The sequence below is a fragment of the Alexandromys fortis genome, unplaced genomic scaffold, assembly GCF_014885135.2.
Source record: "Alexandromys fortis isolate MF-2015 unplaced genomic scaffold, M_Fortis_MF-2015_v1.1 scaffold_96, whole genome shotgun sequence".
NCBI lineage: Eukaryota > Metazoa > Chordata > Mammalia > Rodentia > Cricetidae > Alexandromys > Alexandromys fortis.
Window position 1 is genome coordinate 416,774 of NW_026068053.1, and position 24,837 is coordinate 441,610.

Below are 24,837 nucleotides of genomic sequence, written 5' to 3' on the forward strand. Positions count from 1 at the left end.
ACACACCACCACCACCACCACCACCACCATGAGATCCTCTGTCCTATTTCAACTCGCACTCCTGACTTAGGAAACTTCTTGTCTTTCAGATGGAGCCCCATTCACCTGGTGGATTGGGAGGTCTAATGAAAGACACCCTTACTGGGGAGGCTCTGTTCCAGGGGTCCAGCAGTGTGGATGTGGCCTAGAGGAGAGCTGTTTGGACATTCGACACTTCTGCAATTGTGATGCGGACACAGACGAATGGTAAGGAGAGCTTCAATTTTCCTTCAATGATGGGAAATGTCTGGTGCACAGAATTACTACTAAGAGAAAACAATGCAGATAAAAAATGCAATGGGAATTAAGGTAGAAGGGAAAGAAAGTGACCCAGGAGCCTGAGCTGAAAGATAGGTTAGCAATTAAGAACAATGGCTGTTCCTCCAAAGGACCTGGATTTGTTTTCCAACACCCATGTATTGACTGACAATTGTTTTTAATTACAAATGATCTGAGGTTCTCTCTGGCCCCTGTGAACTCTGCATGCACATGGTAAACATGCTTAAAAACAAGAAACTCATATACAAAAAAATAAAAATGCTAAAAGCCTGCCCTTGTATATTCAGAACTAATACTAAGGTTTATGTCAACTCTTTGTATTCTGAAGTTTGCATTCAAAGCAAAGAATGCAACGTAATATGAGATGTGCTATTTAGTCAGCTTTTCCTTTTTTCTATACCCTCTCGTGTGTGTGTGTGTGTGTGTGTGTGTGTGTGTGTGTGTGTAGATGCTCTTCTGTGTATGAGTGTCTATGCATGTGTTCATGCATGCATATGGAAGCCAGAAAACAACTTTCATTGTCATCACACACCTTGATTTCCCAAAATTGGATCTCTCCCTGGCCCAGAACTAGCCAACTAGGCATGGCTAACTTGCTGGCAATGATGTCACAGACTCCCCAGTGCTGGGATTATAAACTCTGACCAACACACCCAGCCTTTAAACGAGCATTCTGGGGATTAGTTCAAGTCCTTCAAGTTTAAGGAAAGCACTTTACCACCCAAACATCAGTCCAGATCTTGAGTTAGATTTGAAACACATATGATGGGAAAGGCCTGGGAAGAAAGATGTGTAATTATATGGATTTTTTTATCTTTCACTGGATGTTTTAGTGCACTTACCACCATTGTTAAAGAGACCTTTAACATAAAATTAAAATTTTTATTTTACTTATTGATTTTGATTTAGTGACTCATAATAATCTTAATATTCCATAAGAGTATTGCCTTGAGAAATATTAGTTACAGAAGAGTTAAATGATTGTTTCTGATGATATACACCTCTGTCAAATGGAAAGACCAAAAATGCAACCCTTGTTCATTGGATACTCAGTCTCTAGTGCTCTCCTACAGTATCTCCATTATGCAGAGTGATGTCTAAGCTCTCATATCTATTAGGTCTACATCTTCTTCAATCTCCAGTCAAGCTCTTCCGTTTTCACTTTATCAGATATAAAAATGTGCATACAGCATATCCATTTTTCTTTTTCATGAACTTCAGTCTGTCATTTCAAGTTTTGCTGGGTTTTACTCTCTCCTCATCAAATATCTCCCAACTCTATCTGAGAAACCCAGAGATGCTTCTCTTAGACCAGTTACAATTCCTGTCACATACAATAGTTTATTTCATTGTTGAAACTGTTACTGGTAAAGTCCAGTTCAGTGAGACTTAATGTCTAATCAAAACACTGAAATAAACTAATTTTTGAAGAGAGAACTCACTCAGTAAAGTGTCTGCCACAGAAGGATGGAGTTCTTAATTGAACTCCCATCACCCATGTAACTAAATAATTTAAACATGTTGCCATGTTGGTATGGCCTTGAGTTCATGGCACTGGTAATGTGGAAGCAGGTATGTCCTTGGGCACACTGGGGATGTTCCAGGTGAAAGACCATCCAAAAAGATACCGAAGCAAACAACTAACCAAAAAAAAAAAAAAAAAAGAAAAGAAAAGAAAAGATGGAAAGTACCTGGGCAATGGCAGCCAAATTTGTCTTCTGGGCTCCATATTTACATGTGCAAATGCTCATGTGCTTCTAAAAATACACACACCCCCAAATAATCTTAGATAAAGAATAAGCAATGTCTCCATCTGCTTCTGATATATGAAGACCATGAGTTCAGAATAACACAGAGATGCTTAGGTACAGAGATGAGTTCCTTTAGATGCCTCCATTACCTCTAACACTTTATGTGAAAAAAAAAAAGTTGACTGAATGCCAGATGTCAGCTTCTTTCTTCTTTGGTCCCCCTCTTTACTTTGCAGTACAATTTATTGTAGCATTATAAAGGCCTACACATAACTCCCCTTTGTGTCTTGGATGGAGAACAAATATCTATGTACCACTAGCCTTCATTCTATCTGTCCTGATGCAATAGACATTTGATGAAAGTTTCATGGAAACAAATTCAGAAAATCTTTGGAGAGGGATATATTAATTGTTTTTCTTAATACAAAAGAAAGAAACCCCAGGAAGGAATGATCTATTTTGGCTTATAGTCTAAGGGTGTAGTCCATAATGACTGGGAAATCATGGTGGCCAGAGCTTGAGGCAGCTGATCATATTGTGTCCAAAATCAGCAAGCAGAGAGAATAATATTGCAGCTCAGCTCACCTTTGTCCAGAAAGTGGTGCTACCCACATTTAGAATAAACCTTTCTACTTCAAGTAATAGAGGTTTGTTTCTACATCCTATTAAGTTAGGAGTCAAGAGGAACAATCAAACTAAGCATCATCTTCAAACTTAGGAGAGTTGTGTGAAGATTTGTTAGGTGATTGTGTTACAAAACAAACAAACAAATAAACAAGAAGTCAACTAAAATTCGATAATCCAAGGTACTCAGCTTCACTTGTAAATCTGAGTCATATGTCCCCTCACTGTGTCTGCTATTAGAAAGCATTTACACATTTATAGGCTCAGCATAAAATACCTTCCCTGGAAATCATATGATTGGAGAAGCTGACACAGGGAGAAAATGCAAGGTGGAAGCTGCCATTGAAAGTGGAGCGTTTCTTCTTTTGTGTACTATTTTTCACCCAGAGACACTGCCACTGTGTATCCCTTCTGAAAGTACAATTGTCAGGGCTAAGTTGATTGTACAGTAAAGAGTGAAGATAATAGCTGTACCTCACTTACTGAAGATAAAGTGTTCCTGTACTTTCTTCTCCAGAACATTCTACTGATTATGCTATCCACTCCGATCCCAGTTACCCTCTATTGACTTGATTATTAGTTCACTAACTTCTGAATCACTTACGAGCTGATTTAATTTCATCACCTCTGCTGTGCTTATGGGGACTTATCAGAATTCCTCTTTCCCACTTTTCTTTGCCAGCACACTGGTATGCATACATACAGATGCACAGACGCATGAGTATATTCAGAACTCAAGCCAACATTAGGTGATGTTCCTCAAGTTCTATCCACCTCGGTTTGTCCTGAATCTCATTTATCTAGCAAGGTCAGCTTGCTGGTCATCCTTAGGGATCCACCTGTCTCTGCTTCTACAGAGGAGAGGGATTATAATCATGTGCTGCCATCTCCAGCTTAATTTTAGCTGGGTTCTGGATGTCAGATTCAGGTTTTTTTGCTTGCACAGCACTCAGTTGGCTAAATGAGTCATTCCCTCAGTACTTGCAAGACCTTTTAGCATCATATAGATTAACACATGTTTCATAAATCTTTCTATTTCTTTGTGGAATAAGCAAGTTCTCTTAGGGTTATCAGCATTTTTAAATACAGGTCTTGTTCAACAGCTGTCTTAACTTGCTCTCTATTGCTGTGATAAAATGCACAAGACAGCTTAGAGAAAGAGGATTTTATTAAGGGTTGTACTTCTAGAGGGATAAGTGTGTATTACTGTAATTGTAGGAAAGCTTGGCAGCAGGCAGGCATGGTGACTGAAACACAAAACTGAGAGCTCATATCTTAAACTACAAGCAGAGAATCCAGTGAGCAAAGTAGAAATGGTGTGGAACTTTGAAACCTAAAATATGGCCCCCAGTGATGTAGTTCCTCCATCAAATCTATATCTCCTAAACCCACACAAACAGCACCACCAACTGGGAACCAAGCACTCAAATATCTGAGCCTATGGTTGATATTCTCATTTAACCACCACATCCAACCTACTAAGACCCAAAGGAAAGGACTGAAAGTTCCTATTAGGACAATCGCTTTACCCAATAGAGTCCATGTTGAACAAGTACGTGTAAAGTCTAAGGGAGAAGAGATCTAGACATTTACATCTTTCTGCTAATGAAAAAAGAGGCTAAAATTGGAGTCAACTCTTCCAAATTTCACTGGTGACTTGAGAAGAAGTTGTATCCTGTGGTGGGTGTTTTCTAGGACATACCATTATGAAAAGATTTATTGAGTTAACTTTCCTAGGAGTTTCCCAAATATCTCTTCACCTGAGTTAGGGAACCAGTGACAGTTCCAAGAGCCAATTTCTTGCAAGTCTCAGTAAGTGAACCAAGGAGTTTATTAAACTTACTTATACAGCACTTATAGAAACATGAGTGAATCCAAACAGTTTTGTCACTTCAAAGTCATACCCAATCGTGAATAATAACCTTATAGAAACCGCATCCTGGAGTCTCCCCTTCATGAGGCCTTCCACATCCTAGGTACTCTAGTATATTCCAAGATAATATTCATATGGGGTAAGACAGGAAGGAGTAATGTCTGGAATCCAAGAGAGAAAACTTAACATCACCTCCTCTCTTTTTATTAGAGAGTGACTGTAACTTCATAACCATGATCATAGACCTATCTACTTCTGTATCATTCTGTGCAGTTAGTTGCCATGGGTATGGAACTAAGACAATCTTCACTCCAAGGACCTTCATATTATTCCCAAAATACTATACTATATCACAGTGTAAGTTCTGCTGCATGTGATATTGTTAATTTTAAGTGTCTTGGTTGAATAGCACTCTGTGCCAGATAGTCAAGAAAAAGACAGAGAAAAGCCGAGTGTCTGTCTCTGAAGCATCCAGAAGATAGGGGAGAAGTGCTCCCTTAGTCATGAGTAGATCAATATGATACATTTGATAGCAGTTAAGAATTTTCAGTCTAGAACCTGAGTCTAGAATTTGGGAGAGCTGATTTTCAAAGAGAAGAGGGAGTTAAGGTGGAGCAAATACACAAGTGTGACATAAAAAGAAACAACCTTGTCACTCAAACTGAGAAATGCGTAAGCATATAAAGTCACTACATAAGCGTTCTGGGTTGTTGGTATTTGAAATGAAGAAATAGAAAGAGGTAGTATTTGATGATAAAATGTGTACGGTTTGTGTGTGTGTGTTTGAAGATTAGAAGTCAACTTCAGCTGTCCTTCATGTACTGTCTGTCTTTATTTTGAGATGTGTCTCTTACTAGAACAAGGAGGGTGTCAAGAAGACTAAGTTAGTCAGACAGAAAATGCAAAGGATCTGCCTATCTCCATCTCCCCAACTCCAGGATTATGAACTTATGCCACTATACGTACCTACTATACCTTGATTGCCTGCCTCAGTTTCTCTATATTAGTATGACAAGCAATTTCCTTATCAGCTATCTACTAAGCCCAGATCACAGAACTTCTTATGGAAATACCAGTGAGTACAAAGTATTAAGTTTGTAATAGTCACAAATCTGGCAGAATTTGAAAATTCATCTGTCACTTCTCTACCCAACTCCAGGGTCTGCTGACGACAGGAAAGCACAAAACTGACGGAATCCAAATAGATCAGTTTCCACCTCCCCTGCATTCATGGTTAACATAGATCTCAGCTGGATTTCTACATATTTCAATATTTTTGTTTCTGACCCTTATAATTCCTCTTGTATCTCCACTGTTCTGAATGCATGTTAGTTAGAATCTTCAAGATCTTTTCCCTCTAAATTCCCATCAATTTTGGCTATTGGGTAAAATTATTAGGACAAAAAATGGGTTGTGGAGCACATTAATCCTCTCTATATGCTAGACAAAGATGTCAGTTAAAAGTGTTGAAGTGCTTCATGAATGATGTACAATATTCACATCCCAGAAAACCTATCCTGGAGATTCTGATGGTGATGGCATAGTAAATATCATGTGACAGAGCAGCATCTTTGCTATTCCAGCTGAGTGAAAGGATCCTCTTAACTCCACCACAGAGACTGCTAATGTGGGGATTATGAAGCAGGTCAGCAGTGAGGATTTCAGAGAGGTTTCATAGACTTTCTGAAGTCACACTGCAGAAGCATCTATCTTCCTTCTTGTTAAGTGAGGCTTCATGAGGAGCCTTAGGCAAACTCTTTCAGTGCTTATGACTGATTGCTCTTTGCTCTATTACAATATACCTGGGTAACTAAGCACTTATTGCCATGTGTTCCAATGAGATCAGGTAAACTAGGAAAATGAGGGGGTATCATATGGTTGCTGAAAGGGGAAGGCAGCTGAAAATTAGATAGAGACACATGGTGAAAAATATAAATAGATGTGACTCAATTAGCATTTCTAGAAGAACCATTTTGCTTAAAATTAAAGAAAGCCTCAACTGGATATATCAGTCAAAGACATACTCAACTCACATATCTGTTCGTGTTTGGTTCCTGGCCTACTACTCATACTAAAATGCACAGATGTTCTGATCTTTCATATAAAATGGCATAGCAATTACATGGAATCTGTAGAGCCCTCTGTCAGTCATCATCAGATTATTGTATTGCCTCATATAAAGTTGATAGCCTTTAAATAGTTTTACCTTGTTTTTTTTTTTTTTTTAAGAACATTGACAAGCTTTAAAAATTGCTCTTGCACCTTTGGGGAGGGTTGAAGGGGAGAAGGGGAGAGTCAGGGAAGGGAGCAGACAAAAATGTAGAGCTCAATGGAATCAATAAAAAAGAAAAAAATGCCCTTGCCCAAGTCAAACACAATTTTATTTTAAGTATTTTCTTTCTATACTAGTTTGAGTCTGTGAATAAAGACCCTGGTGATAACCCTTAGCTTGAAATGCAAGGTTTCACATCTAGATACCAGGACCAATAAAAGTGAAGTTCCCTTCACAGAGACCTTCCAGATATTCCCTTCACTGTTGAAAATGCAGAGGATTTGGAGGTTTTGAGTTCTAGTCCTTGCATTTGCCCTTGCTGCTTCCTCTTGTGAAACAGTGTTTCTGTTGGACTGTCAATAGGGAAACTGTCATTCTTATTTTTAAAAACATTATACTTTTAGGGGATTTTTTCTTTTCTTTTCTTTTTTCATTATAAAGAACCCCAGAGACTTAAAGTACTGTATAGAAATTATAGAAATTAATTATGGTATAATTCTTCAGTCATGAATGGATGCTGATTGAAGAGCATCTCTTAGACAAATGTTTCCTTCTCTTTTTTGGTAGGTGGGTTAAATCCAATTCAGACTTAGCCAGCATTGAACACATTTTTCATCTCTAATATTATGATAAGAACTAACTATCAAGCGTTCTGTATGCATTTTTGTTGTGAATTAATTTTCTAATCTATTTCAAAAGTGGTTCTTGGGACTGGAGAGATAACTTGGATGATAGTGTGCACCACAGAAGCATCAAACTTCAGTTTGATCCTCAATAGCCAATTAAAAAGCCAGATGCAGAACCTAAAAAGGAAAAAAATTCCAGGCATGTTGCAAGCACTTATAGCTCCTGATCTGGACAGGTGGACAGAAGCGGATCTGAAGGCTCTGCCAGCCTGTCTCATCAGAACACTTTACTTGCAAATGTTTATCTGTTTCTTAATCTACTTTTTGCTCTGTTTTGGAATCATTCACCCAGAGGGCACAAATGGTAAGTGATCAAGTATTTGAAGGAGCTGTCAGTCACTGGGTTCCCATGCATATCTGGAATTGGCAGCAAGTCAGCCCTTTCTGTTGGAGAGGAGTGTGTCTTCCCTCTGTGAGACTGACTTGCTTTCAGTGTTCAAAGAATGAGCGAGTGAAGAGAAGGCCTTGGAAAGACTCCTTTCTGTTATCTCCTCTTGGCTAACTCTGCTCTCTGCTTGTACGTGGTTGTGCTGCTTTGTGTTTTATTTGTTGTCTCTTTTCTGGTTCTTGAGAAGCAACCAAGTCTCTCTACTACCAAGCTCCCTCCCCAACCCTTCCTGTTGCCTGAATCATTGATTGCCCGTTAAGCATATACAGGCTAAGGTCACTTTATAACATCTTGTTTAAGCCCAAGATTGGTTTTAACATTTATTAAAAATAAAATTGACTTATAGTGTAGGCAGTGGAGAGAGCAGATGGCATTGCATACTCCAGAGATGACAGGAAAGTGCAAAACAGAGGTAGGGAGTCCTTATAACAAATGACTGAAATTTAAAGCTAAATGTCAGTTTTTTTTTTTTCTTAATTCTGGATGGAGTGGAATTACTTGGTGCTTTGTAAAGAAGCATTAAGAAGGTTTCTGGAAATAGACTCAATGATGCAGCCATTTTGTCATCTACCAATAGAACATACTCAGTATGACTAGCTATGACTGACTTCAGCTCTGTGGGGCATCCTTTCTAAAGTTTGTAAGAAACAAAGATGAGGCCATGGAGATAGCTCAGGGTCAAAGTACCTGGTGAATAGGAATGTGAACCTAAGTCTCGTCTCCAGTGATCATGTAAATGAACCAGGCATGAGGAGTCATGCACATCAAGGTTGAGTCCGTAAGCACAGGACACATCCTGGTGCTAGGTGGAAACTTCCAAGGAAATGACATCCATACGTATACATGTGGACTCTGCTCACATATGTAAACACATTCAAACACATCCATACATACAGGTAAACCCACATATTTATAAACATTAGACACACACAGAAATGAAGATGTAGACTGAGGTTTCTGTCTGCATTTGTCATCTTTCAAGTCCTACAGAAACACCAAGCCCTAGTAATATGTGGAACATGGCCAACTCAGCAAGTTCCAGGCCATGAAGAAGACCTGCCTTCATAAATAATGTGGGGAGCCAGTGACTCCCAGCGTTTACTATAAGTGTAGCCCACACTCAGACCTGATTCTACAGAATGAGCCCTTTGTATCTTTCATCTGCTCTTCAAGCCTCATTACACTTCTAAGTCCTACTCTGCCACCTTTCAAATGATGCATGGGTTAATGATTTCACTGAATTTGTAACTTTAATATTTATTTAAAAAGAAATACACCTTTATTATGATATTCAAAGATTTTAGAATATATGAATAAAAAAGTTTTTACCTCACCAGTGCTTTGAATTTCATCTATCCAGCCCATGTGTAAAATATTTTTATTTTTAATTGTTTGATAGCTTCCTACACTTCTATAATGAACTTTGGTAACTTTTCCATTCCTGTCTCTGAGCCCAGTGCTCCCTATTGGAGCCCATCTGAGTAAACCCCCTTTTACTTTCATGTCTTCATTTTGTGTTTGGCCACTAAATTTAATTATAATTACTTGCCAAAGACAGAGTGAGAGGCTACCTACTAGAGTAGGAGCAATATAGAAATGTTAGTGTTAAAGAGTGGAAATGTAGTTTACTCATTTTTTTCCTGATCCATTTTTCTTTTTTTAATTTTATTTATTTATTTATTTATTTATTAAAAATTTCCTCCCACTCCCCTCCTCCCCTTCCATCTCCAGTCCTAAGAGCAGTCAGGGTTCCCTGCCCTGTGGGAAGTCCAAGGCCCTCTCCCCTACATCCAGGTCTAGGAAGGTGAGCATCCAAACAGACTAGGCTCCAAAAAAAGCCAGTACATGCAGTAGAATCAAAACCCGGTGTCATTATCATTGGCTTCTTAGTCAGCCCTCATTGTCAGCCACATTCAGAGAGTCCGGTTTGATCACATGCTCCATTAGTCCCAGTCTAGGTGGCCTTGGTGAGCTCCCATTAAATGAGTCACATCTTCTCAGTGGGTGAACACACCCCTCACAGTCCTGACTTCCTTGCTCATGTTCTCCCTCCTTCTGCTCTTCATCTGGGCCTTGAGAGCTCAGTCCAGTGCTACAATGTGGGTCTCTGTCTCTATCTCCATCTATCACCGGATGAAGGTTTTTTGGTGATATACAAGATATTCATCAGTGTGGCTATGGGATAAAACCAGTTCAGGCACCCTTTCCTCTGCTGCCCAAGGACCTATCTGGGGAAATCCCCTTGGACACCTGGGAACCCCTCTAGAGCCATGTCTCTTGCAAACACTAAAATGGCTCCCTCAGTTAAGGTATCTTCTTCCCTGCTCCCATATCCACCCTTCCACCATCTCAACCATCCCATTCCCCCAAGGTCTCTCCAATCCTCTACTTCTCCCTTCTCTCTCCCCATCTCCCCTTCCCCCACCTTACCCCCACCCTCGTGCTCCCAACTTTTGCCCAGAGATCTTATCTACTTCCAATATCCAGGAGGATAAATATATGTTATTCTTTGGGTTGGAGAGATGGCTCAGCCTTTAAAGGCTAGGCTCGCAACCAAAAATATAGTTTGCTCATTCTTAAATGGAGCAGAGATATCATTCTGTCCAAGGATCAGAGAACATCACAGAAGATGTAGTAGGAAAAATATAAGAGTCAAAGAAAGAGAAATGTACAAAAAATGTTCTATTTGTACATGTCTAGCCATTTCACTAATGATACAGTCAGTATGTAAGACCTGAATAATATCAGCCTTGAAAATCATCATGGATGAAGAACGAACACATGAAATCTGACCCTTCCTGAGAGGATTTTTGGAAGTCAACTGTAGTCATGGGAATGAGTGTCATTTTCATCAATGGCGTAACCAATAATATGTTTCCACATGGAAAATACCCCTGAGAAAAATGATTGGATGTGTAGGATGTTTCTAAATATAAGCATTTTATAGAAACTCAGTATTTATTGCTAAACATTTATCAAGCTAAGTGTATTATATTCCAACTTTCTACTTCCAGAAAAAAATTTCTTACAAACCTTTTCCTTGACTTCACTAAAGCAACATACAAATTAAGGCATCTTGATGACTTTAATTGATACAAAGTCCTCCATAATTCTGCTTTTATCATTACTTATTGCCAACCTTCCATGATGAGCATTTGACTTGTGGCTGTTTTTATGCTATTAGCAAATAGAGCAGCATCTCAAGGTCCAAATCAGGAGAAGAAGGAGAGAGAGTATGAGCAAGGAACTCAGGACCGCAAGGGGTGCACCCACATACTGAGACAATGGGGATGTTCTATAGGGAACTCACCAAGGCCAGCTGACCTGGGGCTGAAAAAGCCTGGGATAAAACCGGTCTTGCTGAGCATAGCGGACAATGAGGACTACTGAGAACTCAAGAACAATGGCAATGGGTTTTTGATCCTACTGGCACGTGTTGGCTTTGTGGGAGTCTAGGCAGTTTGAATGCTCACCTTAATGTACCTGGATGGAGGTGGGTGGTCCTTGGACTTCCCACAGGGCAGGGAACCCTGATTGCTCTTTGGGCTGACGAGGGAGGGGGACTTGATTGGGGGAGGGGGAGGGAAATGGGAGGCGGCGGTGGGGAAGAGACAGAAATCTTTAATAAATAAATAATAAAAAACCTTGATTTTTGATTTCTATTTTTTATTGTTTTATACATTATTATATTGACTAGAACACCAGTTTAGAATCTTTAGAGGACATATTATGACAGATTGAGCAAAATGACTAAGGAGATATTTATCATTTTGCTGATTTCAACAGATCCAATACCATGTGGGCTGCTCTGGTCATTCAGAGCATGTAGAGAACTTCCCACTCACTGACAGGATAACACAGCATATGTGATGTTCAACACTGATAACCAGCTTGACAGGATCTAGAATCACCCAGGAGACAAACATGATTAAGTCAACTGAGAGCCAAAGACCATTCCATGTCCTGGAGGTCCACACAGAATGAAGGGGAAGGGTGAGCTGAGCCCCAACATTCACCTCTTTGCATCCTGACTTTATGTGGCCACCTGCCTCAAGCTTCTGATACCATGTGGAACATTTCCCTTGACCTGGGAGCCAGAATAAACCTTTCCTTTCATGTGTTGCCTTATTACGCCAATCAGTGAAGTAACTCATGTGCTGCAGGAAGGTGAGGGAGGCAGTACTCACCAGTCTCACACTGCCCCACCCAGAGAGATCCCTTAGCCTCCTCCAGAGAACTTACTGGAGCCCTTGATTAGGTGAGGCTCAGAACAGAGTTGATGGAGCAGTCTGCTCCTCATATCAGTCCCAATGTCATCCCTTTTGCTGTGTTTCCACAGCCCCTGAAAAAGCACCCAGCTTACTGGAGATAAGCCCAATGACTGTGTGTTCAAAGCACGTAATTTTCATTATGCACGGGGGAAAGAACTAATGCTCCTCCTTCACACATCTACAGCACTCATATTGTGAGCTTCTCATGCATTTAGCACACACAGCTTTTCCTAAAGTCTTTTTTTTTTCTACTAGCACTGTCACAGTCTGGGTGTTAGCTGTAATAAATCCTTAACTAAATTTTTATTATGGAACAGGATAATCAAATCACACATTTGTCATCTCTTAATTAGAGACTCTAAATCATTCAGCCTCTTGGAAATTCAGGTCCTTATTTTATTTTTAAAAATGACGAAAGGTGGGGTAGCTATCTCTGGAGATTTCTAACTGAGTTAACAAATAATCTTCATAGCTATCATATATGGCATGTCATCAACTTTGAAAAAGTATGCAGTTATTTTTATTACTATTTTTTGTAATATTACAAAGTCTTAAATTAATTATAAGAGGCAACATTGGTTTGTATATTAAATTTATGTTTATGAAAATATGAATTAATATATATGGGAATTCGAAGGACTAACACCAAGAAAGAAATACCATGCTAGAGTAATAAAATTTCCTTCAACCATCTAATTCTGGGTGGAGCAAGGAGATAACTCAGAAGTCTAAAATACTCCCAAATGGTATTTCTGCTAAATTCACCATGCAGTACCTAGACCTGCATGTTTGAATGCAGCAAAACAGCTGTTAGTGTGGAACTGAGGAGGCTGTGGTCTCCCACAGCATCTGCCAAGGTGACCCAGGTATAATCTCAGGGAGTCAGTGGTGAAAATGATTGCAAATTAGTAAACTGAAACCCAATCAATGGAATTGTGTTGTGTGTGAAGAAAGCCTTTGTGAACAAAATGAGGATGGTCAGCCAGAGACCAACCTAGGATGACAGTTCAAGGACTCGGGGCTGTTGCTTTGGATCGAGCAATGTCTGGGAAATAGTGATCACATGGTGCTGCACCAGCTTCCAGCCAGGAGGACATCAGAGGGTATACCCACACACTAATATTTAGAAATCCACTCTTGGTTTCACAAACTGGTCATTCCATTTCACATCCTGGACCCTGAGAGAAAGAATTTCAGAGTGGCCATTCACTTAACAAAGCTTAGACGTGAAAACAGAAGTGACCAGTAGTGTTAGAAGTGAATACCTCTGTGGATGCTGTCAGTGTTAGTCAGAGCATAGACAGGGTAAATGGCGAAACTGCGAGGTTGCATGACACACAATTGTGATTCAACAGCTGCAGATCACTCATGGCACATCTTTCTCCTCACTGGCGTGAACCAGTTGCATTCTCCAATGTGGTTGTTTGATGGAGGAGAGTCTTCTGTTTTGTGTTAATTTCATTGGTCAAATAAAGAGACTGCCTTGGCCCTTTAATAGGACAGAAAATTAGGTAGGCAGAGTAAACAGGACAGAATGCTGGGAGAAAGAAGCTGAGTCAGGGGGTTGCCATGATTCTCCCAATCCAGACAGATGCAGGTTAAGATCTTTCCTGATAAGCCACCTCGTGGGCTACCCAGGTTATGAGAAATGGGTTAGATTAATATGTAAGAGCTAGCCAATAAGAGGCTGGAACTAATAGGCCAAGCAGTGTTTAAATGAATACAGTTTTGTGTAATTATTTCGGGTAAAGCTAGCCATGCTGGCGGCCAGGTGCCAGGAACATAGCCCTGCCGCTCATATTACAACAGTTGTTAGGTTCAGACATCAACTTTCTATAACCTAGAATTTCAGGAAAGTCAGCTTTAATTGAGGATTTGCATCAGGTTTGCCTGGGGATGATTGTCTTATGTAAGAGGACTAAGTTCACTGTGAAAAATTCCATTCCCTAGGAAGAGATCCTGGGTTATTTTTCTTGTTTAAAGTTTCCAGATAAAAATCATTCCTGATAATATGAACTATGCTATTAAACCAAATATAAATTTTCCTTTGTTATTTAGAAGAGCTTCTTTATACTTAGCATGCTTTTTATATATGCCAATATGCTGTTACAAGGTAGATGTAGACAAGATGTCATGGAATCTAAGGGTGGGACAACTCAGCATTAATGACAGACATCAGAAACCATCATGGGCATCCAGAAAATAAAAATGGAATGGAGCATCATGACATAGCATGTTATGGTTTCTTCAGAGGAGCATCAGAATGGGATTTTTTCTTTACTTCACCGTAGATGTTTAAGCTCTACTTTACAATTCTACTTGTGAATATTTTTTAACAAGAAGGCAACTCTCTTCTCTCTGTCTATGCAACACATATAGTGTGCTTTTTAGCTGAACCAAAATTTTATCATTTGAATGACTCTTAAAAAAGCACTCAGATTACAAATATTATAATATTATATTAATTATATTATATTATAAATTCTTTGTATTTTAATAGATCTGTAGGGTAAGGGTTAAGGTGGATATTTGGTTTATTTATAACCTTGATAAATTATTGAGTGTTTTCTCCAAATCTCATGAGCTCAATTCCAAATCTTAAAATTTAATTTTCCACATGTGCTATGTAGCAAGAAATCTCAAATCCAAGATCAGAGCTGGATGCATATGAAATACGTTGTCATGCCTGAGGCCACAGAATAGTTTAGGGACAAAGAAGAAAAGTAAAGTGTCAGTGAAACCAATTCTGAGCATTTAATACAGCCCAGACACTGTGACCAGTAGCTGCAAATCTCACTTAATCCTCTGCAAGCTGCTATTCATATGTGCACTCAGCAAACCAAGCATCTCCAAAAAGATATTACTCACCCACACTACAGAACTAGGAAATATTTACCCTAATGTGTGTACTTAAACACGAGACAGAAACCAGGGAAGCAAAAATATGACTTGGTTCCTGCTCTTTCTGTCCTGTGACCCTAGGCAATGACTATGTGTCTCTGAGGCAGTGTCAAATTCTGTAAATGGACACAGAGCTAGATGCTGAAGAAGACACAGTGGTGTATACTGCAAAGGACAGAGTGGTGTACACAGCAGAGGACAGAGTGGTGTACACTGCAAAAGACAGAGTAGTGTACACTGCAGAGGACAAAGTGGTGTACACTGCAGAGGACATAGTGGTGTACACTGCAGAGGACAGAGTGATGTACACTGCAGAGGGCACAATGGTTTTCACTGTAGAGGACACAGTAGTATATGCTGTAGAGGACAGAGTGGTACACAATGCAGAGGACACAGTTGTATTTGCTGCAGAGAACACAGTGGTATACATTGCAGAGGACTCAGTGGTGTAAACTGCAGAGAACACAGTGGTATATACTGCAGAGGTCAGAGTAGTGTACACTGTAGAGGACAGAGTGGTACACTGCAGAGAAATGAGTGATAAACACTGCAGAGGACAGAGTAGTGTACACTGCAGAGGACAAAGTGGTGTACACTGCAGAGGAAAGAGTGGTATACACTGCAGAGGACAGAGTGGTGTACATTGCAAAGGACATGGTGGTATACACTGCAGAGGACAGAGTAGTGTACACTGCAGAGAACACAGTGGTGTACACTGCAGAGGAGACAGAGTGGTGTACACTGCAGAGAACACAGTGGTGTACACTGCAGAGGAGACAGTGGTGTACACTGCAAAGGACAGAGTGGTGTACATTGCAAAGGACACAGTGGTATACACTGCAGAGGAAAGAGTGGTATACACTGCAGAGGAAAGAGTGTTGTACACTGCAGAGGACAGAGTGTTGTACACTGCAGAGGACAGAGTGGTGTACACTGCAGAGGACAGGGTGATGTACATTGCAGAGGACACAGTGGTATACACTGCAGAGGACATGATAGTATACACTGCAGAGGAAAGAGTGTTGTGCACTGCAGAGTACAGAGTGGTGTACACTGCATAGGACAGAGTGTTGTACACTGCAGAGGACAGAGTAGTGTACACTGCAGAGGGCACAATGGTGTACAGTGCACAGGACACAATGGTGTACACTGCAAAGGACACAATGGTGTACAGTGCACAGGACACAATGGTGTACAGTGCAGAGGACACAGTGGTATATGCTGCAGAGGAGAAGTGTGTGGACATTTTTCCTTAACAAATTTCATCCTGGAAGTGTCTGCACTGCTGATGTCTATTTATTTATTTTAGTTGAATTTATATTATTTTTTTCAAATGTTATTTTTTATTTATTTTTGAAAATATCATACACGCACCCACTGCATACTTGGATAACACCCATCTTCTACACTCCCTTTTTCTAGCTCCCCCTTGTGTGTGTGTGTGTGTGTGTGTGTGTGTGTGTGTGTGTGTGTGGATATATATGTGTGTGTGTACATTTTTATTTTGTGTGGACTGATGCATGTGTATATGTTTATGAGTGCATATACTGAGGCTAAAACCAGCTTTTGCTATTATACCTTGGGTACTGGAGAATATTTTTGTTTTCTGAAGGAAGTTTTCTCATTGGCCTGGAGCTTACCAATTTAGCTAGATTGGCTGGCTAACAGGTCCCAGATACCTACCTATCTCTACTTATCCAGTCCTATGATTACAAGCGATTTCCAAAAGGGAAGGTCTTCTTGTTTAGGTTCAGCAGATCTGGATTCATGTCTTCATATTCACACACCTAGTGGATTGGACTATCTATGCTATCTCCACAGCACCACAATGCCATGTTTGACTTCCAATTTATGCTCTGCCAAGTGGTACCATTTTCACCTTGATTCCAAAACACAGCTTTAAAAGAAGAGGAAACATTGACTTTCTCTATTTCTTTTTAAACTTTCCTATTAACAGAAAACTAGGTACTTCCTTATTTGAATAATTAACAAGAACAAAGTCAGAGCTGTTAACAAGCAAGGTCTTCCTAAAGAATAAAGCAAAAAGCAACCAATAACTATAAAGATTCATTTGAACAGAGCTTTGAAGGCGATAAGGAACATTCTAACCTGATTAAAAACTGTTGGCAGGTGGTTCAGCCACGTCCTCTGAGTAATTTTTGAGAGGGAATTGTGTTATCTGTTTTCAAGTTAGTTCCTCAGATAGCAGATCTTCTTTTATGGGGAAGTGAAGTGACATTTAATGTCGCATTAATGTTGCAGTGAGCCTTGGGGTCCTCTCACCCACAATAAGCACAGCGAACTTTGTAAACTACCTGTGCTCCTGCCAGCACATTTAGGGAAGATATAAAATCCAGAGGTGTTTGGAAGCAGGCCATGGGTTCTGTAATTGGTATCCCAACTATTCACATAGGCCCAGAGATGAAAGGCTTTCTGTTATGCTCCTCCCAACCCTAGCCAGGCTGAATCCAATCCAAGTCACTTTGCAAAGAGGGGTCTTGACACAAATTCCCTAGATAATCTACATTTTTTCTTCTTTTTGTTTCCCCTTTAAATTTGTGTTTCTTAGGACAAAGGATACTGGCTTTCTTTCCTTCAAAGATCACTTGCCTGTTACTCAGATAATTATCACTGATACCAACAGATCAAACTCAGAAGCTGCTTGGAGAATTGGCCCCTTGCGTTGCTATGGTGACCGTGAGTACTACATCCCTCTTTTACTGAATTGCATGAGCAGAAGATGTTTTGGGTCCCTTATCCATTTTCCTTTTAGTGTCCTTTCAGTATTAAAAATTACCCATGAGCCCATTGTTTCCTATACCCGGTGGAAAGACACAATCCATGTTGAAGGACTCTCTGCTTCACAGGGCACTACTGGAATGCTGTCTCGTTTTCTACCGAAGCGTCTTACCTCCACTTTCCTACCTTCCATGCCGAATTCAGCGCTGACATTTCCTTCTTTTTTAAAACCACCGCTTTATCTGGAGTTTTCCTAGAGAACCTTGGCATTAAAGACTTCATCCGACTTGAAATGAGCTGTAAGTGCCTTCATTTATGAGTTTGATGTTAGTGGTCCATGGAGAGGGCTTCTTTTTTATCTCTATCACCAGCCACCAGTACAGACTTTTAGTATCAAGCTAATATCACCAACTATCAGAAAAACTAGCTCTGAAGCTGTCAGATCCCTGCTAATGTGTTATGACTTAGGATGTTCTATCATCATTGGTTAGTTGTGTTATAAGGGATATGTGCATTCCAGGAGTATCTGTGCATTCCTCTCACAGGCTCCAATCTCTATTACAGCATTGTTATCCCTTACCTATTGCTTTAAGTTTCCATGCATCAGGATTGCACTCTGTGGGAAGCAGGGATAATTGCTATTGAACATTCTCCTCATATTTGGGGTCCACATTAGTACTGTACCCATGCTTCAGAAGTCATTTTTTGGGAAGACAGCTCAACCAGTAAAGCACATACATGCAAGCCTGAGGACCTGAATCAGTTCCCCAGAACTCATGTAACATAGCCAGGCATTACCATACCAGAGGAGGCACAGACAGGTGGAGCCCTGCAGCTCCTCTTGCAGAATTGGTGAGCTCCAGGTTCAGTGAGAGATTCTGTTTAAAATATGAGGTGGAGAATCATTGAGGAGGAACTTGGACATTGACCTCTGGCAAGTCTGAGCACATCTTGACCAGGAAATACACACACACACACACACACACACACACACACACACACACACACAGGCATGCATGTATGCACACATTCAATTTCTTCTCTTGCCCCAATAGGAGAGTGTAACAAGTCAGTGATAATTTATGCCAGTTTCCCACGTCTTTCTTGCCTGTAGCAGTGTGCATTCAGGGTTAAATGCATGGATTACAACTTTGTAATAGCCCTGCCCTCATCTGTGGGATCTGTGCTTTACTGATCATTAAGCCAAATGGACACTACAGAAATACGGATAACAAGACATTCTACAGTGGGACACTGCATATCAGCATGCTAACAAAAATACATGAAAGCACAAAAAAGAAAAAAATTTCAATGATTAATTTTCATGAAAATGGAAAAATAGCAATAATTTAGTCTCTTTTAGTAATAAGAACTTTAAAAGTCTGCCCATAAGTTTGATTTTCTGCAATGTTGTCAATGACTTCATATAAGTTAATTTCCTATAGCTGTTTTTGTTCAAATAAAACTACAAATTGTATTAGCCCATTTATCTTTTATTGCATTTAGAAGAAATATTTTTATCATTTTTGATATGATTGTTTTTTCATAAAAAGTCATAGATATTTAAAAAGTTTGGAAAGAATTTTCAGCTTAAGGACAAGTTTGGTAAAGTAAACCATTTTTATTTCAACTCCAAAAATTATAACACTCTCCATAACTTTTTTTAACCAGGCCCAATTCTAGTGATTTCAAAATATCTAAGTAATCAAAAATCTTTCCAGCAACTATTTTAATGCAGAATTCATCACAGGTTTTTGTCCCCATTAGGTAGACACTAAACAGACCTCTTTTGGGTGTGCAATGGCTAGAGCTCTTCTGATTTCTCTGTTGACACTTGTGTCACTGTGTGGACTCTCATGTTAGAGTCTGATTACAGAGGAAAGTGGGAGTCATACAGATGGAAGGCTGACACTGCCTAGTTGTTCCTCCAAACAAACACACACACCTGGTTCTCATGGAGCCAGTGGAGCTTAGGAGGCTGCTCACTACTCTCTAGGGTATAACTTTTACTGTGCAACAAGCAGTAAATTGGACTTATTTAAGAGTCACACATGTATTATTAAAAACTGACAGTGACTTTGGTGTGTTGTGTTTGTACATGCATTTGGTGCAGGAGTGCTAAATCATCAACACATTTTAGAATTACTAGTGGATCATGATTATAAAACCACACACGAACAAGTAAACAAACAGATATTCAGTGCTGGAGAGATAGCCCGGTCACTAAAGTCCTTACTCTGCAAGCATGATAACCTGAATTTTATCTGCCGGTCTCAAGTAAAAAGTAAAAAGCCAGATGTGGTGTAGTGGTTTGTGGTTATAATCCCAGTTTGGGGAGACCAAGAGAGTCCTTTGGCCTGTGAGAATCTCTGTGTCAGAAAACATGGTTTGGGGGTAATCCTGAGGAACGACACCAATATTGTCCTCTAGCCGCTTCATGAATGTGCATGCACGTGAATGAACACACCTGCTTATTTATGTACCAGCATGAGTGTGAATACATAAAAACACAGATAAATACATAAAAATAAACATTAGAACTATTTTAGCTGCCCTTTCTGTTGCTTTTGGGTTCCTTACACTAAGTGGACTCCATTACCTGTACCCCGCCTCGCTCTTATTCTTCTCTTGACCACAACCTATCGAGCTTGTCCTTGAGCATCCCTCTACCCTTGTGAAGTGGACGTTTTCCAATAGTGTGAGTGAGGTGATTGGCCGTATCAGAGTGATGTAACTCCATGAGATACCCTTGAAAGCTAAGCAAGCATCTTATCCACAGATATTGGAAATTTGAGCGTTCCCCAACAAAAGACAAGTACATTTGCAGAGGGCATGGTGGAGGGGTTTGTGGGTCTCCAGCACATGGGGGAGCGGCTAAGTGTTTCTTATGCAGTTGCAGACTACATGCAGGAAAAGAAAGTGTCTCCATGTAACTTTTCATTAATTGTTCAAGGACACAAGCTACTAATGGGGGAAGATCTTATGATTTTTGTGTAAAATAAAAATCCTTCGTACCTAACTTGCTCAGACTCTGAAGAGCAGGTTGAATACCAACCGTTCCACAGTGTGGGCATAATAACCTCAATGTAAAATTTAATAAAAAAAAAAGGCCCTAAAGCGTTTTCATTCATTAAAGTCGAAATCAATGTTATGGTATATTATCACAAGATAATCACCAGTGATTGAGTGTTAATTACAGATCAGTGTCCAATTTGTTTGTGCTTTGTAGCAGTTCACTGTGCCCTTCAGGCTGTACCATTTTTTTTTAAATTCAATTTAGCATTAAATTATTTAAAAACACACAAATGAAACCTGTAATGTAATTGTTTGATGTTTACTATCATCATACTCTCAATTATTACTTTCTAAAACACAAACATTTTGCATTAAATATTTTTAAGTGTATGACCTGAAAATAGATGCAGTTCAGTAGTAGAGTGAAGAACTGGCTAGCATATGTAAGACCCCAAGTTCAGTCCCTACAATAGAAAATAAACAAATACATAAACATAAAATCAACAAACTCTAAGGTCTCATATTTCCTAAATTTATTAAGATTATTGTTCTTGGTACAGCTGTTATTAGGGGGCAGAAGCTCTAACAAGATACCAAAAAAGATAACTCTACCCATGGTAACACCAAAGGCCAAGGGATGTCCAGGGTCTAGGCAACAAACTGTAGCCATTGTCAAGTCTAAGGGCCATGCTGCCACACAGACGTACCAATATGGGTAGTCTGTGCTGCCACACAAGGCCATGGTATCATCCGGGCCTGAACTGCTGCCAAGGGTCATGTCTGGATCTATTGTCCTGCTACAGCTGAGGTCTGTGATGATGCCCATTTTCAGTGTTGCAGCAAGGGTTCATAGGAATTATGCATGTTGAAATCCAAGGGCCATGATGAACTGGCTCTGCCCCTCACTGGCCCAGGGAATTTTGGCCCTGGACCTTGCTGGATACTATAGCAGGAGAGTTGGCCCCACCCCCATGAGAGAGCTGTCTCTTCCACGTGGGAGAGATGTCCCCAACACTCACTAGGTGTTGTTGGAGGCTGTTAGTTCGTTCCTGGTTGCCCTGACCTGAAATATTCACACAGAAACTATATTAATTACTACACTGCTTGGCCAATGACTCTAGTGTGTTACTAACAAGCGCTTATATGTTAAATTAACCCATTCCTATTATTTTATATTTTTCCAAGAGGCTCATGGCCTACGGGCAAAGTTTCAGAGAGCTCCAGTGGAGGAATCTGTGTTCTGCGGGCAGCTACATGGCTTCTCCCTGAATCTGCCTACTCTCTATATATCTTTTCCAGACAGGATATATTCTGTTAATCCATTGGCCAAAAACAGTTTCTTTATTAACCAATGACACAGAAGGGAATCACACAGAATTTTCTGTCTAAATAAAAAGAAAGATTTTAACATTAACATAGTAAAATTACATATAACAAAACTGGTATCAAGCAAAAATTACTGTTACAACATTTATATCTACTTTAGAGCATGAGACTCTTAATCTCAGGTTTGTGGGTTCGGCCTCCATATTGGGCACCAATTTGTTGACAGAGGCTGCTCGCTCGTTTCCAATTTCCCTGACTCAAAATAATCACACAGAAACTATATTATTTAAACCACTGCTTGGCCAATAGGTTAAGCATACTGCTATCTAGCTCTTGTAACTTAAATTAACCCATTTCTATTATTTTATATTTTACCATGTGGCTTGTGGCCTACTGGCAAGGTTACAGCTGGCTCTGATGGAGGTATCTGTCTCCTGTAGTGACTACATTGCTTCTCACTGACTTGTATCTTCCAGCATGGCTACATTCTATTAAGCCATTGGCCAAAAGCAGATTCTTTATTAACCAATAAAAGCAACACATATATGGAAGGGCTTCCCACACCAACCATGGACATAGGAGTCCTTGCCCGGATGAGATAGGCCTAGGAAAGCAAGAACTGCATCTCCCCTGAGGGATACAGCCCCAGCGGTCCAGACCAAGTAGTTCAACTACCAAAGAGACCCACATCCTGGGCCTTGGGTTGGTCCACCCTAACATCTTCCCCATCTGTGACCTGCTGCAATGCATGAAGAGACTGGTACTGTGGAACACTAGCCACACCATCTCCATGACTTGTGACAACAGTAGGATATGTGAGAGGGGTATTGGTGAGAGTCCAGTGATGCTGGTGTGCTAGAGGCTAATTGGTGTACAGTAGATACACTGCAGCAACCAATGGCACATAGATGAATGAGGAGGTCTTGGAAACACAGAGGAGCGAGGTACTTTGTTGTTTGTTTTCAGTTGACTTTTTGGAGCATTTTTTGGAGGGATGCTGCAGGAGTGAAGGGGTCATGGAGGGACTGGAAGGTGAGTGGGATTTGAGTGCATGATGTGAAATTCCCAAAGAATTAATAAACAATTATGTCACAAAAAGTAGAAAAGGTCTAAAAGTATATTACTGAGATTTACATCTTAGTCTTCCAGCCACTGTGACAGCTTGTGCTCAGTTCCTTCACTTATGAAATAGTCCTGTCAAGTGTGCATTAAGGCCCAACTGAATTCAATAACGGAAAATGCTGAGCAGTATTTCTGGCTTGTATGATGCACTTAATAAATGTTAATGTTTCTGCTAATGTTATTTCACTGATTCTTCAACATCCAGGAGTAGTTTACATAGTATTGGCCTTTGATAGTTACTTCAATAAATATCAGCATTATCAAAACATTTAAAAAGACTTTTACAAGGACCCAAGCATATAAAGAAAAAGCAGACAGCGTTAAGTTCCATAGCTATTACACAGAGAAACCCTGTCTCAAAAAAAGAAAACAAGCAAACAAACAAAGCAAATAAACCAAAGCAAAACAGCAACAACAACAACAACAACAAAAGGAAGAAAAAAAAAGATAAAGAGGAAGTGCTACATTTATTCATTTTCAGGAGTCTAGCCATGGTTTTGCCAGAGCTATATACAGACAAGCAGAGGACTCGGGGTTGGGCTTGTAGTAAGTAAGTGAGCTTGCTCTAATCAAGCACAGTGTTAGTGGCCGGGTTTGTGATAAGTAAAATGTTCGCTATAGCACTGTTTCTCAACCTTTCTAATGCTTTTACCGTTTAATGCAGTTCCTCATGTTGTGATGACCCCCCCCCCCAAGCATAAGATTATTTTTGTTGCTACTTCAAACCTGTAATTTTACTATTGTTATGAAGTATAATGTAAATATCTGACATGTAGGATATCTGATGTGTGACCCCTGTGAAAGGGTCATTCAGCCCCCAAAGTGTTATGACCCACAAGTTGAGAGTCACTGCTCTACAGCTTTCAGACGAGCTGGAGAGACAGACAGCAGTCAGATCATATGGTACAGATGATGCATGGTATAGCCAACCTTCGCACAGACAAGAAACCCAACTTGGTGACAGAATTCAGTAATCACAGGAAAGCATCAAGCCTCATACAAATATATGCTGTCTGATGGTAGCCTAATATCTTTAAGACTAATCATCAGGGAAAATTTTACCTAAATCTTTAATATTTCTGCCCCATATTCTTATGAATCTTTTTCTCTCTCCTCTTTCTCTCCCTGTGTGTGTGTGTGTGTGTGTGTGTGTGAGAGAGAGAGAGAGAGAGAGAGAGAGAGAGAGAAAGAACCAGTCATCTCTCAATAAATATTTGATTTTGAAATGAGAAGATTTTCAAGATGAAACTACTGATCTAAGTAAGAAATAAAAAATATATCCAAAAAGTGGTGGTGTGTGTGGCTTTAATCCCAGCAGCGGGAAGGCAAAAGCAGTGTTATGTCTCTGAATTCAAAGCCAGTCTGGTCTACCAAAGAAGTTCCAGGACAGCCAGAGATACACAGAGAAACACTGTCTCAACAAATAAAAAGGAAGAAAGACAGAAAGTGAGTGATATAGAGAAAGAGAGAAAGGGAGAAGGTAAGAAGGAAAGAAAAAGAAATGGAGGCAAAAGAGATGGTTCACTGGCTAATAGCACTGGCTCTTCTTAC

At 39.9% G+C, this 24,837-nt stretch overlaps 1 protein-coding gene across 1 annotated transcript in view; it reads left to right on the forward strand.

The window, feature by feature from the left end:
* Nucleotides 1-24,837, forward strand: part of Cntnap5 (contactin associated protein family member 5) — a 554,624-nt gene that overhangs the window by 366,209 nt on the left and 163,578 nt on the right. Inside the window, exons 10-12 of the mRNA XM_050119741.1 lie at nt 90-246; nt 17,654-17,781; nt 17,952-18,122. Of these exons, the coding sequence (XP_049975698.1) occupies nt 90-246; nt 17,654-17,781; nt 17,952-18,122 (456 nt within the window). The remainder of the gene's footprint in view (nt 1-89; nt 247-17,653; nt 17,782-17,951; nt 18,123-24,837) is intronic.